Consider the following 16438-nt stretch of genomic DNA (forward strand, 5'->3'; position numbering starts at 1 on the left):
TGCTGGGGATGACGGGAGGGGATCAGGGGCTAGGGTCCCCCAAAAACTGAGCTCGGGGGGCTTCTGTGGGGTGCTGGGGCTGTGCACCCCTCACTGCCCCGGCTCACTGTGGATTTTCTCTGGTGTCCAAGTTTCCTGGGTGGGCAAATTCCCTGGCACTGCCATCCCTGCCAGATCTGCACTGCCTGGCCTGGCAGTGACTGACGTGACCCTGGGGATTGAAAGTGAGAAAAACTGTCCCTGGTTCCTATCAGTTCCCCCTGGGAAGCAGTGGCTGGGGAGCAGCGGGGCCACGCAGTGAGGTGTGACAATGAGGACGCAGCCAGGCCCCCCCTTCCCTTCCCGCTCCCTGCCTGCTCCCTGCCCGCACTCTGCCAGCCATGTCGGGCACCAGCTGGGTTCTGCCAAAACATCACCCCACACTCCCCCGCAGCAGTTTCGTGCTGTGACAGGTGTTGGGAGACACCAAACCAGCACACCTAATACATCTTTGCTACAGGCAGTGAGTTCTTCCATGCCTGTGGGTGCCTTCACCCCCAACACCGCAGCTCCCATGGGTGTAGCTGCTCCTGGTGAGTCCCCGCTGCAGCCAGAGAGGCCCAACTCTTCCCTGCCAGGACCAGGGCAGAGCCCTGGTACCGTGAGACCAAGGCAAAATCTGCAGGTGAGGGCAAGGCAGAAAGTAAACTGGGGGGTGAAAATACCCCCAAGGAGACCTGGCTCTGCAGCTCCTTCCCATCCTGGTCTTGGTCACATCCCTGCACTCAGCACAGCTTGCTCCGGCGCCCTGCCAGCCCTGTAAATCCTGTCCTGCGCCAGCCCAGCCAGGATCCAGACTGGATCCAGTCCATGGACCTGACACTGGATGGGGGAAACTGTTCATCACAGGTGGGGAGTGTGCCCCAGGAGCAGGGCTTTGGGAGAAGGTCCCTCCTTGTGCTGCCTTCCACCTGGCAAAGCAATTTGGATATAGAAGGATCGGGAAGAATGAACTGGGAAACATTTGTCTGTGGTGGTTTGTGCTGTTTGCAGCATCGGTACCGTCATCAGCCCTGTGTGGGAAAGGGAAAGGTGCCGGAGTGGGAGTCCCCCACAAAGGGCCACCAAGGGGCTGTCACAGGGTGGAATGAAGCAGGAGACTTGTGCAGCATCCCTGGGGACACTGTTTTTCCTGGGAGGCACCCTCCAGAGCTGAGACTCTGCAGGTGCCATTGGGGAGAGCCCTGATGTGCCTGGGAGGGGTTCCCCCACCCCACCAGGTCCTGGCGCTCAGTGCTGCAGCTGTGCAGAGGTTTCTCTTGCATTTGGGTGAAATTCCCAGTGAGGCTGGAGTGCAGCAGGGTTCTGGAGCGTGCAGGCTGCAGATGCCATTCCTGGGTAATCCAGGAGATTAATTGGGGTCTGGGCTGGGAGGCAGCCTCCAAATGGACCCTCTGCTCAGACTTGCCTCCAGCTCCAGCCCAGAGCTGATGCCAAATGTTGAGGGAGATGGTGCTGGAGGGCACATGGCATCCCATCACATACACATCCAGGCCCCTGTCACATCCCAGCAAGCCTGTCCCACAGCCCAGCACTCCCCGATATCCTTGGAAAAAAAACCAAAATCGAACCAAATCAAAGCTCACCCCCAAGATAAGGATGGAAGTGGCTCCATGTGGGCTGGATGACGTGGGCTGTGCAGCGCTGCCACACACCCTGGCAAGGCAGTGAGTCTGGCCTCAGCCCAGCCTAGGTGGCTGCAGTGCCAGGAGGGAATGGGCCAGCACCACTCCCTGCCTCAGTTTCCCCTTTCCTTCACTTGAGCACTTTTCTTTTTGAGCACAGGGGTGACAAAGCCCAGGGGGATCTGGATTTCACCTTCAGCCCAAAGGCACAATTATGCTACAAAACATTAGCAGAATCATTAATGTGATGGGTTTCACCCCTGCTTCCCATGAAGCCAAGCCTCACGCTTACTCCTCCTCTTGCCCCTTGCCTGACTTCAGTCAAACCTGAGCAAGGGTGGAAAGTCTCGGAGATAACTCAGGTCCCTGATAAGCTCCTGGGAAAGGACAGAGGCTGCAGCTCTCCTTCTGCCTGCAGGGCCGGTCAGGGACAGCTTGCCCGTGTGTTAGACGGCAGAGAGTCCCCACATGCCAGCGGTGAGATGTCAAGGCTGCAGGGATTGGCCAACCCCAGCAAAAACTGCCTCTACTGAGAAACCCCATTTGGGTCCCCCTGTCGCAACAGTCTCAAATACACGTGAAACTGGGAACACTTTCTCTCTCTGAAGAGCAGAGCAGAAGGCAAGATAGTACCTGGCATGCTGTGGGCTGAGGTCAGCCACCTTCCCCCCAGACCTGTCACCGGTGTCCCCAGGGAGCCTGTTTCTGCACAAGCCCCACAGTGGGTGACATCAGAAACCACAAGCTCCCCCCCTGCACCCAGGCCGTCCCCAATCCCTGTGGGTCCCCACCACCCCTCTAAGCCTCGTGCTCTCCTGCCTCCCCGCAGACCGCAAGTTCCTCATTGCCAACGCCCAGATGGAGAACTGTGCCATCATCTACTGCAACGACGGCTTCTGCGAGATGTTCGGCTACTCCCGCGTGGAGGTGATGCAGCGGCCCTGCACCTGCGACTTCCTCACCGGCCCCGACACCACCAAGAGCTCCATTGCCCAGCTCACCCAGGCCCTGCTCGGCTCTGAGGAGTGCAAGCTCGAGATCCTCTACTACCGCAAAGACAGTAAGAGCTGCTTTTTGGGGTGATCCAGTGGTGGGAGGTGTGACCTGCCCTGGATTTGGGCTGTGAGAAGCCAGTGGTGGCTGATGCTACCTGGGCATCAGGATTGCACCCAGGCTCAGGGCTTTGCTGAGAGCAAATCCATAGCGGCTCCTGGTGGGATGGAGGCATCTCTGCTGTGATGGAGCACATTGGGACCTTGAGCAGTGGAGGATGTTGCCAGATTATTTGGGAATCAGGTCATTTGTGAGCCCTTGGGGATGGCTCAGAGCTCCTGGGACAAGCAATGGCATTGCTTGTGGGATCCCTGCACCAGGAATGAGAATCCAGTGGGAAGCCCAAGGGGAAGCCCAGCTGGGACACAGGTCTCCCAGTCTGTGCTCCAAGACGAGATGAGACAGACCCCTCATCTCTGCTGAGAGTGGGTGCAGCTGACGGCCTCAGAGCTGCCTTTCCAGTGAGCAGGATGCGGCTGTGCGTGCACAGATGGAATTACGTTAAGATGAAAATGAAGCTTTGATGGAAAATACGAGTGATTAGTTCTAATACGGCAGGAAGTTAAATAAATATTTAGTGCTTGCTGCTACAAAACAGCAGTGGCCAGGGCTCCCAGGCCAGGGGAATGCAGGTCCAGTGCTCACAGGAGGTTAAAAATATGAAGTGTTTCCTTTTTTTAACCTGTGGAGCTTTCCCATTGCTTCAGATTGTACTGATGGGGGCTTGGCCTGAGCACGGTGCTGTGCCCCACTGCTGGCAGTTCCCAGGCAGCCAGTTAGAGAAGAATCACTGGAAGCAAAAGGAAGAAGCAGGCAGGAACCCTGGCTCCCAGCCCAGCACCTCATCTTGGGGGCTGGCACCTGGGTGTGCTGGCCTCCCTCCCAGACCCTATCTCCCGGGCTGGCATCCAGGTGCCAGCGTATCGGCCCCGGAGTTATTCACTGGCAGCACCTCTGCGTGTTATCCTGGTGGGCCCTGACCCTGTGTGGTGGCAGGATCAGGCCACTCGGTCAAGGCTCTTCCTGTGGGGCCTGTCCTGGGTGGAGAGGGGCCATGAGTGGTGCCAGGGCTGGGTGCAAGTCCCCCCTCAGCAGCCGCAGGGCCTGGCTGGAGCCCAGCACAATGCGGGAGACACGCAGAGAAGCGGCACACACTGTCCCCCTGCTCCCATCCCAGTGCCAGTGCGTGGCCATGTTCTGGCCATGGCAAGGACAGCATGTGCAGCCCTGTTCCATTCCCTCCCTCCCTCCCTCCCTCCCTCAAGATAGTTTCCTATTCCGTCCCTGGGGACTACTTGGCTTTCGAGCCCAATCGATCCATTGCCGTGCTCCCTGCTTTGAAGCATTCCTGCTGGGCTCACAGGATGCTCAGTGCTGTCCTCAGAGCCCTGCTCTTCCTCTAGGCCATGGGGAACTCTCAGTGCAGCTCTGAGCTGCTTTCTTCTCTTTCTTATTAAAAAAGAGGGGAAAAAATAAAAAAGCCCAGAAGCAAACCCTTCATGTCTATTTTTAAAACCCAACCCCACCAGCAGCATGCTTTCCAATTGTTTCCCCCCAGCACTCAGCCTGCGACCGCTCAGCCCATTATAAATGGGTCTTATCGGCAAAGAAAAGGCTTTTGCATTATAGGGAGCTGCTGCTTAATTAGCCGGCGGAGCTCCGAACCTGCCTGTCCTCCTTTTCATACCAGCAGCACCAATCTCCAGCCTCGACCTGCTGTTTATTACTGCGGTACTCCCGGCTCTGCAGCTCGCGGGGTTGTTTCCTCGCTTTTCTGGCTGACAGAGGCAATATTATACCCAAAATCTGCCCACTGGAACCACCCAAGCAAGGCCAGGGTGGGATGGATGGAGGTAGGTAGGAAGGGGGCACCCAAGGGTGTCTGGGCTGGTGGGTTCTGGGGACAGGCAGGATGCTGAGTGATGGGGTGATGCGTGTCCCTGGGGACAGCCTGGCTGCTCGGTCCCCACCCGGATGCCCGTGCTGTCATCACTTAATTATAAACAGAGCCAAAAGAGCCAGGGGTGCCAACAGCGAGCCCAGCTCTGAATTGGAGCCAAGAGCCAAGTACCTGTGGGGGGAGATGGGAGCAGCCCAGCCAGGGCAGTTGTCCCTCCCTGCCATGCCAGCCCCACAAAGGCCTCAGAAAGAGAGAAGAGCCCGTTCACAGCCCATGTGGGCTCTAATCCCCAGGCTCAAAGCTGGGAGATCAGTGAAAAGTTAATTTCCTTACAAGATGCTACACAGCTGGGACTGCCCCAGACAGGGGGGTCAGCACGGGATCAGCTCCTGCCGCAGCAAGGAGCAGCCGTGGCCTCCAGCCCTGGGGACACACTGTCCACTGCGGCCAGGGCGAGCTCAGATCCTCCAGCATCCCCTGAAGATGACGCCGAGGAGCTGGTGGAGCTGAGCTGCATCCAGGGTTGGGTTTTTTCCCTCCCCAGGGGTGATGCTTTGCAGCAAAGCCACTGGCCAGGGCTCACAGGGACCCCAGGGTGGAAGGTGGCCGCGGGTGCTGAGTGCCACGGTGCTAGCATGGCCTGAGCAGCAGCAGCTGGTGGCACTCGCTCCACTTAATCTGCATGAATGTGATGCTGATGAATATGAAAGGGGAGATGTGGCTGTGACAGCCGGAGCAGATGGTGGGGCAGCCCCAGCCCCTCCATCCCATCCCCTCCAGGGCAGAGCCCACAGCTCATCCCCTCCAGCAGCAGTTTGTGACAGTCCCCTTGGAACCTGGATTAGGGACCAGGATTACGGACCCGGCAAACTCATAACACTGGTGTGGAAGCCAGGATTTTCCCCTGGGGGCTCCAGGAGTGGGAGGGTCCGAGAGTGACTGGGGTGCCCAGTGTCACTCAGCGTATTCCCCCAACAGGTCCCCATGGGGGATCCGAGCAGGCAGCCAGGCAGGCATGGCTTGGGAATTGTCACCGCACCCAAAGGGGTGGCACAGCCCAGGGCACATCCATGGCACTGCACCTCTCCAGCAGCTGCTGCCAGCAAGCCTGGCTAAGGCAGGCAGGGATGGATCCGGCCAGGGTTTCTCCACACAGCTTTGTAAACAGCCACATGTGACATGCCCACCAGGAGCAGGAGGGCAAATCCCATCAGCAACTGCTGGATCCTGGCACTGTCAGGGATTTGGTGCTGGCAGCCCAGGGAGCCTCTGCTCCTGCCCTATGGGGTGGTCAAGGCAGGACTAAGGAGACTTCTTGGGTGTTGGAGGAGCAGGAAGGCACAGCCAGCTGACAAACCCCAACCCCAAGTTGAGCTCTTGGCTTGCACAAACCTATGGGGTTTATGCCAAGCTGGGGCTGTTTGCTGTTTGCTTTAAGGGTCAGGCTGTGACCTCGGGAAAGGGATGGACATCATGGCCCAGCTCCAGATGGGAACTTATAAACATCCCGCCTCACAATGGCAAAAGCTCTGGTCCCAGAGATCCTGTGCTGTGGAGCCAATTCTTCCATCCTTGGCATGGCTGTGCTGCAGCTCCAGCCACCCCCATTGCCCTGGCTGGACCCCAGTGTGACTAGGGCACAGAGCTGGAAGAGACACATTTTTCATCCTCTGCTGCTCCACAGATGCTTTTTGCTTGGACCTGATGTCCCATGAACAAGAGGACAGGCCCAGGTCATCCCCAGTACCCCCAAGAATGCTTCCTGGAGTAAGCTTTTTCCTGAAATCCCTGCCCTGGCAGAGTCCCTGATTCCCACCCCAAGCCCTCCATCCTCATCCCCGATGACTGTTGTATCCACAGTGGGAGGTGGCCCCATGTGCCATGGGAACAGGGCCCTGGGATAGCCAGACAGCCCCAGGAAATGCTATCAGCACCGCAGCTTTGGCCACACAGCCCTGCTCTAAGATGTAGTAATTCCTGCAGCCAGCAGGATTTAGCAAGGGAAGGACTGAGGGCCTGGATGTGACCACTCACTTCACTTGCAGAGGAGGTTAAGATGCCTTTTGCCAACCCCCTGTATTGATCCAGGACCCCTTTTGGTTACTGGGGATCAGAGCATCCTTCCACCTGCACCCAAAACTGCCCTGCTAGGCTTGGATCTTTCTTGTGGCCACAGTTTGGTGGTTACCCTCAGCCACCTGACACTCCTGGTTGTCCTTCTCCACTGCTGCTTCCAGCCAGAGAAGCCTGTAAGTGCAGGAATCCTTGCCCTTCCAGACCGCACAGGGGAACCTCCATCGTGCTGATGTTACTTAACAAGGTCATTTTTGCTGGCCTGGCGTCCTGGTAGGTTTCAGTCTCCTGATGCCCTGTGTGGCTGTGCAGAGAGGGGCTGGGGCAGACCCCGTGTTGCACATCCCCTCCCTGTGCAGGGGGATGCAGACCTGCAGGGGCTCACCCCAGGTCCCAAGGGTGACCCATCTCCCACTAGCTCTGACTCTGTCTCAATTTTTTTCCATACCACCTCAGGGATTTGCTTTAGGGCTTCCCAGCAATCCGCGCTTCCCTTTGAAGTTCTACCCAGCCCTGACACTGATTTATCCCAGGATAGGAGCACAGCTTGGCCCTCCAAGCTTCTCTCTGTGTGTGCCAGCCATCCCCAGAGCACAGCTCTGTTCCCATCCCTGTCCCCGTCCCCTCCGTGCCCTTCCCAGCCCCTCTCCTCTGCTCCTTTATATAATACCACTATAGATTTAGCCACTCTGCCATGAGACCCTGCAGATTAAATCTCCCAGCCAGGGGGAGGGCAGGCCTGGGTAAGAGCTCCAAGCGCAGATTAATAGCTCGCTTTTTTAATATTCATAACAATACTGGCTTGTGTCCGGCTCTCGGAAACCCCCGTGTCCTGTTGATTAGTTTAATACTGATGATACTGACAAATGCATTAACCACCGGTGGCTGTGGGGGATAAGAGGGACAGGGAAGGAGGGGCCCCAACAATGACATTTTTAATGTTATTAAGTGCTGGCTTTTATCAAGATCAGAAGACACGGTGGGTCAGAAAGCACAAACCTCCAGGCACTCACTCAGCTTGGGGGAGGTGGGCTGGGTGCTGGAGGATCAAACCCAGGAGTTAAGGGAATGAGCTGGTTTTCCCAGCCCATACAAGCCTACCACATTGGCTGTGGGACCCTTCAAACCAGCATCCCTGTCGTACCCCACCTGCCGAGCCCTTTCTGCAGCCCCCAGGCTGGGTTTCACCCCACATGGGCACAGGCACCCTCATGCAGGTGGCCACAGAGCACAGGCAGGTTGTGAATGCCCCCAGGGCTCCTCCAAGAGATCATTTGGATAAAATTAGATGGATGGAGACAGATTAGCTGAACAGCTGAAGGGAAGAGACAGTCAGATGGATGGGGACAGTCGATTGAGGAACAAGGACAGGAGGGCAGGCCTGAGGTCCCTCCCAGGGCTGGCTCAGCCCACTGGTGCTACAGCAGGTCTGGGGTGCCTGGTTTTCGGGAAGAAGGATGGGGAGACTCAGCGTTCAGCAGAGCCCAGGCTGGCTTACCACAGGGAAACTGAGTCAGGGTAGAGGGTGCCAAGGATCTCCCAGCTGCAGCCTCTCCACAGAGCTGGGGGTACCCCAAATCACAGCTGCACAGAGACCCCAAATCCTGGGGGAATGCCCTGTCTTTGGGCCAGGCTTAAGGGAATGTGCTGGTCCCATCCCTGGCCCTGATACTCCCTCATTTCCTTGACACCTCCATGCTGTGTGATGTGGGTCTGAGCAAGGACTTGAGTTCCTGGCATGCAGGACTGTGCCTGGTGGGGCTACTTTTGGGGTGATTCCCCTGGTTTTGGAGGGTTTCACACCCAATTAACTTTTCATCAACCCTGAATTGGCCAGGCAATTGGACTAGACTATTGCTGTAGTTCCCTTCCAACAGAAATAGTCTATTTTATTTAATTTGAGAAGGGATCAGCGAGGGGCTCACAGTGACATTGACCAGGGCTGCTCAAGCTCAGCACCTCCCAGATTTGCAGGATCAAACCAGGCACCAGCTGCCACCCAAACCCACCCGCAGCTACCTTCCAGCTGCTCCTTATATCCCTCCAACTGGATGTAAGTGGGCCCAGTTTTCAGCTGTTCAGCACTGGCCATGGGATTAACCCTTTCCCATGCCACATAGGGCCTGCTGTGATCTAGCCCTCCTGAGAACAGCTCAGAGCCCATCCCCTACCACTGCCATGGAGGAACTTAGGAAGGAAATGTGAAGCAGTGCAGGAATGCAGGAGGGCAGAGCACCTGAGCCAGGATTGGACTGCCTGGATCAGAATTCCCAGTCCAGGGGGAAGCGTGGAGTTGATGGCTGCCCATGCCAATGAACCATGTGGGTTCCAGGAAGCTGGCGATGCTTCAAAATCACCCCGGGGAAGAAAACTCCCCATTTTCTAAGACACCAAAGGAGAAAGCACCCATGAGTGGGCTCAGCTGTGCAGAGCCCCTGCACACACCAGCGTCGGCATCAACACCGGCAGAGCCGCGGCGTCCTGGGGATGGCACCGCGTCATCCCACTGGGCACATGCCACCTCAGCATTGCCCAGAACACCTCACTCACTCAGCATCACTCACAGGACATCTCTGATCTAAAGATCCCTAAAAATCCTGACAAAGGGAGGGCAAAGAGCTCACTTCTTCCTGCTCCATGCACAGGTAACCTGCTGTGTGCCCGTGCAGCCCTTCCAAATAGCTTTATCTGCCAGAAATCCACCCCCTCCTCTCCAGATCACACATTTAAGTGGATTTCCTCTCCCTGTGGTGAGCAATGGAGAAAGAGAGAAAGAAAGAGAGAGAGAGAGAAAGAAAGAGAGAGAGAGAGAGAGAAAGAGAGAAAGAGAGAAAGAAAGAAAGAAAAGAAAGAAAGAAAGAAAGAAAGAAATGAATCCCGGCTGCTGGAGTCTTTAAACAGATTTCACCATATCTATTTCTTTCCCGTTCTTGTGCCTGTGTGTGTGTCCGTGTATGTGCACATCCCTGACGTCACGGCAGATTTTGAAGTTGCCCGATGCCGGCCATCTGCTCCTGATTACGGGAGGCCCTGAGCTCCTTAAAATTATACGCAGAAAGGCCGACATGCCCCTCCCGGCTGGAGCGGGGCCACGGCCAGAGCGCTGCCTCGGCCGGCAGCACAGCCCTGCCCGATCCGCTAATCCCCGGTGATCAGAGCATGGGGAATGGCGAGATCAGGGATCTGCACGGGCAAAAACTGCCAAGGAAGGAGGTGGCTTGGCTCCATCTCGGCTGGAATGGTAGCTGGGTGCTCCATCATCTCTAGGAGTTTTGGAATAGGAGCCTGGGGATGCTCAGGGAGTTTTGCCAGAGGGACTGTGACAGCGGCTGTGGCTCGGGGGGGTCCCGCTCCCACCAGTGCCAAAGCAACAGCAGACAGCTCAAGGAAGGGACTCACAGTGATTATACCCTCAGGTAGGGTTTTTAGGGGATTTGGTGGGAATAAAGCTGGCAAAGGAGGGGGGAAACCACCTGTATCCTTCACTTGGTGCTTTGGAAAAGACCTGCAGGTGTTTCCAGTTATCTCTAATTGCAGACTGGTACCTGTCTGCTGCACAAGAAGAGCCACAGGGTCGAGCTGACATCCAACAGGAAGATCCCTATGGCCACATTTGGGATCATCCTCATAGCCTCCCTCACTCCCAGGACACTGAGCCAGTCCTTGTGCCCCCTTTGTGCCTCAGTTTCCCCATGGCAGGACAAGACAAGGCCATGCCTGACCACTTCATGCCTTTAGGAGGTGTCCTTGGGGACTGTCACACTGATCCCACCCAGTCCTGCTGCCCATGTGGTCAGGCTCACCCCCATTGCCTGCATCCAGTCCCCAAAAACTGCCTGGTGATTGCAGGGCAATTAACTGCAGTGTGATTACAAGCAGGATGCTTAATGAGGTTAAACCGCTACCTGGGACTTCCTGAGTTCTTAATTACTCACTCTTTAATTGCTGCTCACAAGTACATTAATATAAATGACTGTCTGGGACAGAAAAAAGAGATGTGATCAGTGTGATTGGGATGCGTCAGGGATGTGGCCCTTTCCCAGGGCTCAGTTCACGTTCCATATCCTCCACTCCACACCAGCAGGGAATACACCCATCAAAGTGCTTAAAAACCCACTTTTCTGCTGAAAGTGTTTGGTGCTGGGGGAGAGCAGAATCTCCTGTGCAGCCCCCCTGAGCCTGTCTCTGCTTGGCAGCCTCGTGTTTCCGCTGCCTGGTGGATGTGGTGCCCGTGAAAAACGAGGAAGGCGTCGTCATCATGTTCATCCTCAACTTCGAGGATCTGGCACAGCTCATCGCCAAGAGCACCGGGCGGAGCCTGCACCAGCGCCTGTCACAGAGCTGGAACAAAGGTGGGTGTCCGAGGGCGGTGGGACCTGGGAGAGCAGTGCAGCACCCTCATCCCATGTTTTCTTGGGAGCACGTGGGGACTGAAGGATGCCCTTATGGGCAGGATCCTGCACGGGAAGAGGTTTGTGTCTTTGCACAGCCGCAGTTCTGCCTGCTCAGGGACTGGTCCAACCAAACCCCAGCTGGGTGGGAAAAGGCTGTTTGAGCCATCTGTGCTCCCCTCACATCCACACCTGCCCACACACACTTCCTGAAATCCCAAAGACCTGGGAACAGGGCTGGGGACTGACCCCCTGCATGGGATGGTGCATTTTTATGAGAGGAGGTCTCACTGCAAGTGGAGCCGTGGAGTCCCTCCGTGAACCCCCCGCATTGCTGGATCTTTTCCACATTTAACACTGGCTTGGGCTGGAGGTGCTGATGTGAGACAGGACCCGTGTGTGGGGTCACTGGAAGGGCCAGGGGACATCTGGTGTCACCAACAGCATGGCTGTGCTGTGGGGATGTCACTGCAGGTGAATGGTACAAGGATGGCTGCGCTGCGACAGCTCAGCCTGCCCCAGCTTCAGGCTGTTCCCTGCTCTCCTAGGCTCATTCCAGGGTTTTGGAGACAGTGGAAAATTCAAATTCCCTTTTTTGGGAAGACTGAATCAAAGGGAAGCTGTGGTGAGGCTCTCGAGGGGATGTGGATATTCAGGGATGCAGATGTTAGACCTGACAAAGAGCTGTAGCTTCTCAATCTCCTCCTTCCATACCACCCTCAGTGCCAGTCACCTCTACTTGAGTCAGGGAAATAATCCCACATCTGCCTTCACGACAACATTCCCTAGGGGTGCTGTTGGGAGGCTTTGGGCAGGCCTCAAAGTAAAACTGTGGGAGCAACATGGGTCTGTCCCCCATGGCACGTGGGGTGGCACAGCAGGACCAGGGTCAGAGCCAGGGCCACATCAGGGAACAATGGGACAACTGTCCACTGAACTGGAGTGTGTGAGTGCATTCCCACTCGGTGCATATCTATATCGTGGAGCCATTGAGGCATCTGTGTATGGCAGTAGGTACCAGCAGAGTTTTATATGGGTTTATGTGTGCTCAGGCCAGACATGCACACAGGGGGCTCACAGATGTGTGTGTGCGTGTGTGATGGGACAGATCACTGTGCATGTGTTCATATGCCTGTGAAGTGATGAGATTCATGGTTTCGATGGATTGCTTTAGTACCAGCTACCCCCTCTGCATGACCTGCTGAGGAAATCCTAAATTCCAGCACCAGCGTTGCTTTGCAGCCCCACCAGCTCTCAGAATATCTCAACATATAATGTACCCATACCCCATCCCACCCAAAGACATACCTTTGGCAGAAGGCACCCAAATCAAGAGTACCTGTCACTTCCCTGCATGTTGGATGTTGTGTTGTGCATCCCAAGGGGTGCTTCTTGGGTTTTCCACTCCAGCGACAGGGAGTGTGGAAAGGCCAGAGCTGCTGGTGCCAGTCCAGGTCAGGCTCTCGTGCACAGGTCTTCTGACTCAGTCTTTAATTGCTTGGCCACAGGTGGCTGCATTGCTGGTCCCCAGCTCATTGGTATGCAGGGAAAGTCGGATGCTTTGCTTCTTCCAGCTGAAAAGCTGCTCTGGACAGTGAGGATGGGGTGAGCAGAGGGAGCCTGCGTGGTACCCCATGGGCGAGGGCATTTCTGGGCAGCTGGGCAGGCTGGGACCCTGCCCAAGCAGCTCGGTGGTGTTTTGGGGCTGGGTTAGGGAAGTTAATCCTGCCAAAACCAAAGAGCTCCTCAGCGTGCTGCTTTTTCCCAGGGGACGATGTCTTTGCGGAGCTCATGCCACATCCCACACACCCCAGGATTTAGGCCACCTTTCGTGCAGTTAGGGAGCACAGCTGGTGCTGCTGGATGAGCTCCAGGGCTGACCCAGGCTCCAAGGGTGTGAACCTAGCTGCTCACACGAACTCTGCAGAAGCAAGTGATCATGGTCTCCTCTAGAAGAGGACAAGTGACTTTGCATTGAGTGTCACAACCAGGGGCATTGGGTCCTCTCCACATCTGGGCTTTTCCTCTCCTGCACCTCTCTCACAGCTCCTAGCAGCCCTGGCTGCCCTTGTCTCAGCCCCAGTCTCCAGTGAGGTGGTCTCCTGGTCCCCTGTGACAGCAGGAAGGGACCCCACTGTGTGGTCCAAATTCCCTCACTGAAAATCCAAAACAAATCCAGGAACAAAATTGCTAGAACTACTTTTCTTTCAATGCCTTTCTAAATTACCATCTACTGTGCAGTTTTTTTCCTGAATTTCCACCAAGGAGATTTAGAGGCTCGATTTCCTCCAGGTCCAAATCCCTTAAGTGGCTTTAACCTCTTTAATTGGCTTAGGGGTTTTCTGCACCTTTCCCGTCTCACATCCGCAGTTGTAGGGAACTCTTCTCCAGCTCAGCAGAGCTTGCTGCCAGGTCAGGGTCTGCCTTCAGCACACGGCGATGTGATGGCATGGGAATAGCAAGTGCTTTGGAGGAGGAAGGGCCACACAGCATGTGCGTCCCCCAAAGCCACCTAGAGTTCTCCGTAGCCTCTTCCCTGTCCCGCCTCACTTCAGCCATCACGTGCAGCTAGGTCACATCTTTCTCTCTTGTGTTTTGTTTTTCTTTTTAACAAGGTGAAAGTAGGACTTTGAAGTTTAGTCTCCCGTCCCTGCGGCGACTCAAAATCCAGCGGAAATCTCTGCCCACCAGTGAGTTTGATGGAGTAGCCATTGACTATGGAAAGGTAACCGTAGCCTTTGTCTGATATAAGCCCACGCCTCAGGCCAGGTCCCAGCGCTCTTCCTTGCTGTCCCCATCCTGCTCCCCCTCAGCTGCTGTGGCTCGGGCCATGTCCAGCGGTAGGGCCCTGGCCCTGGGTCAGTGCCGAGCGCTGGCCCCGCTGAGGGCTGGCAGCGAGCGCGGTGCTTTGTTGGTGTGGGCTGGAGCTCAACGGTGCTGCTCTGCACATTCCGTGGCTCGTGGGGGGAACAGGAGATGTGCCAAAGCGGGGAGGAAGGTCTGGCTCTATAGTGCAAGTTGTCCAGGATGGTGGAGCTCCAGGGAGTTGTCCCCACCTCAGGGAGGGGATGTGCTGGTGGCTGTAGGAGTGTGGAGCAGGTGTGCTTTGAGCAGGGACTGGCAGGGACTGCCAGGCTCATTTCCCCATGTTTTCCTGGCAGGGACCAGGCAGCACAGGCAGGTCCAGCTTCTCAGCCCTCCAGCAAAGATTCTGCTTCCCATGATGGAGGGTGATGCTGTCATTGCTGACCTTGAAAAACTGTTGGTGGGACCTGTTTAGAGATTGCTGTTCTTGGTGGCTTCCTTGGTGACTGTCAAAAGTGCTATGGGTACCTCCAGTCAAAGACCTGTTGTTTTCTGAAATGCTGCAGCTCAAGGCTGTGGGCAGGAGGCTTCTGCTCTGCTAAGGCATCCCCAGGTGCCAGGGTCTCGCTGTGCTGGGTATATCCAGACAGCCTGGATAAATCTGCTTCCCCAAATCACAGATATAATGAGATGGAAGGTGCCCGTCCTCTCAGAGGTTGTGCTTGTGGTAGGTTGAAGATGCGTGTAGGGTTATCAGATGCTTTGGGTGCATCATTCCTATAGACAGCAGCACTGCTAAAAGCTCTGGGTACCCCCAGGCTGGAGCTGCCCAGGGCACTGCAGTGTTTCAGGGCACACACATAGAAAATGTGGATTGAGGACAACCTGATGATCCACCACTTTGCTGGAGCTTGGTCAAGTGGGCACAGCTCTGCAGGTGCAGGGCCAGCCAGCAGTCAGCCTCTCCAGGCACCCCATCCCAAAACCTGGCCCAAGGGCCTTAGGGATAGTGAGAGGAGACACAGTCCCTCCCATGGGTATGACTGGGGGGGCACAGGCACACGGGTTTCTGCTCCAGAAGGTGGTTGTTTTGCACACCCCATTGCAGAAGTTAAAGTCTGGAAACTCTGGAGAAGTCAGGTCTCCAGGGAAAAAGGTTTAGCCATGGCTAATGATGGTTGTAGGAGAAGGAGGACCAATATGGCCAAATTTGCAAACCCAGGAGCTCCTCCAGTGCTTCCTGGTGCAGAGCACATCCTCTCCCATAAACGCCAGCACAGGGCCTGGCACTGACCCTCAGTGGTGGCCTGAGCTCTTGCAGCAGGTGAGGGAAGGGCAGCCCCAGTGGTGGGACATAGGGACATCTCGGAAAAACACATGGCACAGCAGGTCCTCCAGGCAAGCCTGTCCCTAGGTCTCCTCTTCTCTTGCTTTCACCTGCTTCCCAGCTGTGCAGCATCGCCTTGCAAACCTTCCCGCGGCCGCCCAGCCTCCGGCGGGAGCTGGTAGGAGGTAGGAGCTGCCAGGTCCCCAGGGACTCGGTCGCCCCACTCCAAAGCAGGTCCTGGTCCAGGCTGGAGATGACCTCAGGAACCGCAGTGCTTCCCAGTCCTCTGCCTCTCCTCTTACCCACCCCAGCTCCCTCTCCTTCCCCCCCAGCACGTGGGGACTCCTTCTAATACAACGCTTTCTCCTGGCTGTCTTAAAGCCTGGTGGTGACTCCCTGATTTTGAGGGACTTGAAGACATCGCCCAAGGAAAACTGTATGCAGTCAGAGACCGAATCCCTCCTGGAAAAGGAGCGGAGGCCAAGCCTGGAGGCCGACCCCACCCTACAACACTCGTCCCCGAAACAAGAGCCTCCCGTGCTGGGCCCACGAGGGTCGTACCCTGCGTGGGGTTTCTTTCGGTCTCGCCCTGGGGGCAGCTTCCACAGCCTCCGCAGGGTCTCCTCCTTGGACAACTTTGAGGCTGCAAGGTCTGAGTTCCAGAGAAAATTCAGGGAAAGGAGGGCAAACTCAGGTAGGGAAAAACCCCGGAGCTGTCGGTTCTACTGCGGGAGTCAGGGTTCTGGCGATGGCCTCAGCACATCTTGGGGGGGAGGTCTCAGTCTCTTCCCTTGGCAAAGTGGAGATTACTTGGGTCTTCTCCCCAAAACCCACTGGTCTCCTTGCGATTCCCTGCACAGGCAGGTCCTGCTCTGTAGGTAGAGCCATTCATGGTTTGTGTGTGATATGTGAGACCGTGTGAGGTTGCGTTCAGCTGCCCACACGAGGGGCATCCCGATGCCATCCCGCCTTCCCTGGAGGGAGGGGAGGGGTCTGCAGGCATGGGCAGTGTGAGCTGTGTCCATGTGTTGGAGGTGGGTGAGGCACCAGCCAGGCCGCTCCGTAGGGCTGGAGGGAATGATCCTTCACCATGGTATCCACATCCAGACCTCTGGTTCTCATGAGAGTGATGATGACAAATTAGACGGAGGTCAGGAAAGAGAAGCCTCTGTAACTGGGGATGAGAGATCAGTCTGTGGAATCTGGCAGGAAAAATGGGGTGGGG

General features: G+C 56.2%; 1 protein-coding gene across 2 annotated transcripts in view; it reads left to right on the forward strand.

The window, feature by feature from the left end:
• KCNH6 (potassium voltage-gated channel subfamily H member 6) overlaps positions 1-16438 on the forward strand; it is a 32805-nt gene that overhangs the window by 777 nt on the left and 15590 nt on the right. Inside the window, exons 2-5 of one of the 2 annotated variants that reach the window (XM_042050577.1) lie at positions 2494-2724; positions 10887-11042; positions 13697-13806; positions 15595-15907. In XM_042050577.1, the coding sequence (XP_041906511.1) occupies positions 2494-2724; positions 10887-11042; positions 13697-13806; positions 15595-15907 (810 nt within the window). The remainder of the gene's footprint in view (positions 1-2493; positions 2725-10886; positions 11043-13696; positions 13807-15594; positions 15908-16438) is intronic. The other variant, XM_042050658.1, reaches the window with a different exon arrangement.

This window comes from Corvus kubaryi, unplaced genomic scaffold (assembly GCF_017639235.1).
Source record: "Corvus kubaryi isolate FWS band 111438036 unplaced genomic scaffold, C.kubaryi_AGA036_p1.0 123, whole genome shotgun sequence".
NCBI lineage: Eukaryota > Metazoa > Chordata > Aves > Passeriformes > Corvidae > Corvus > Corvus kubaryi.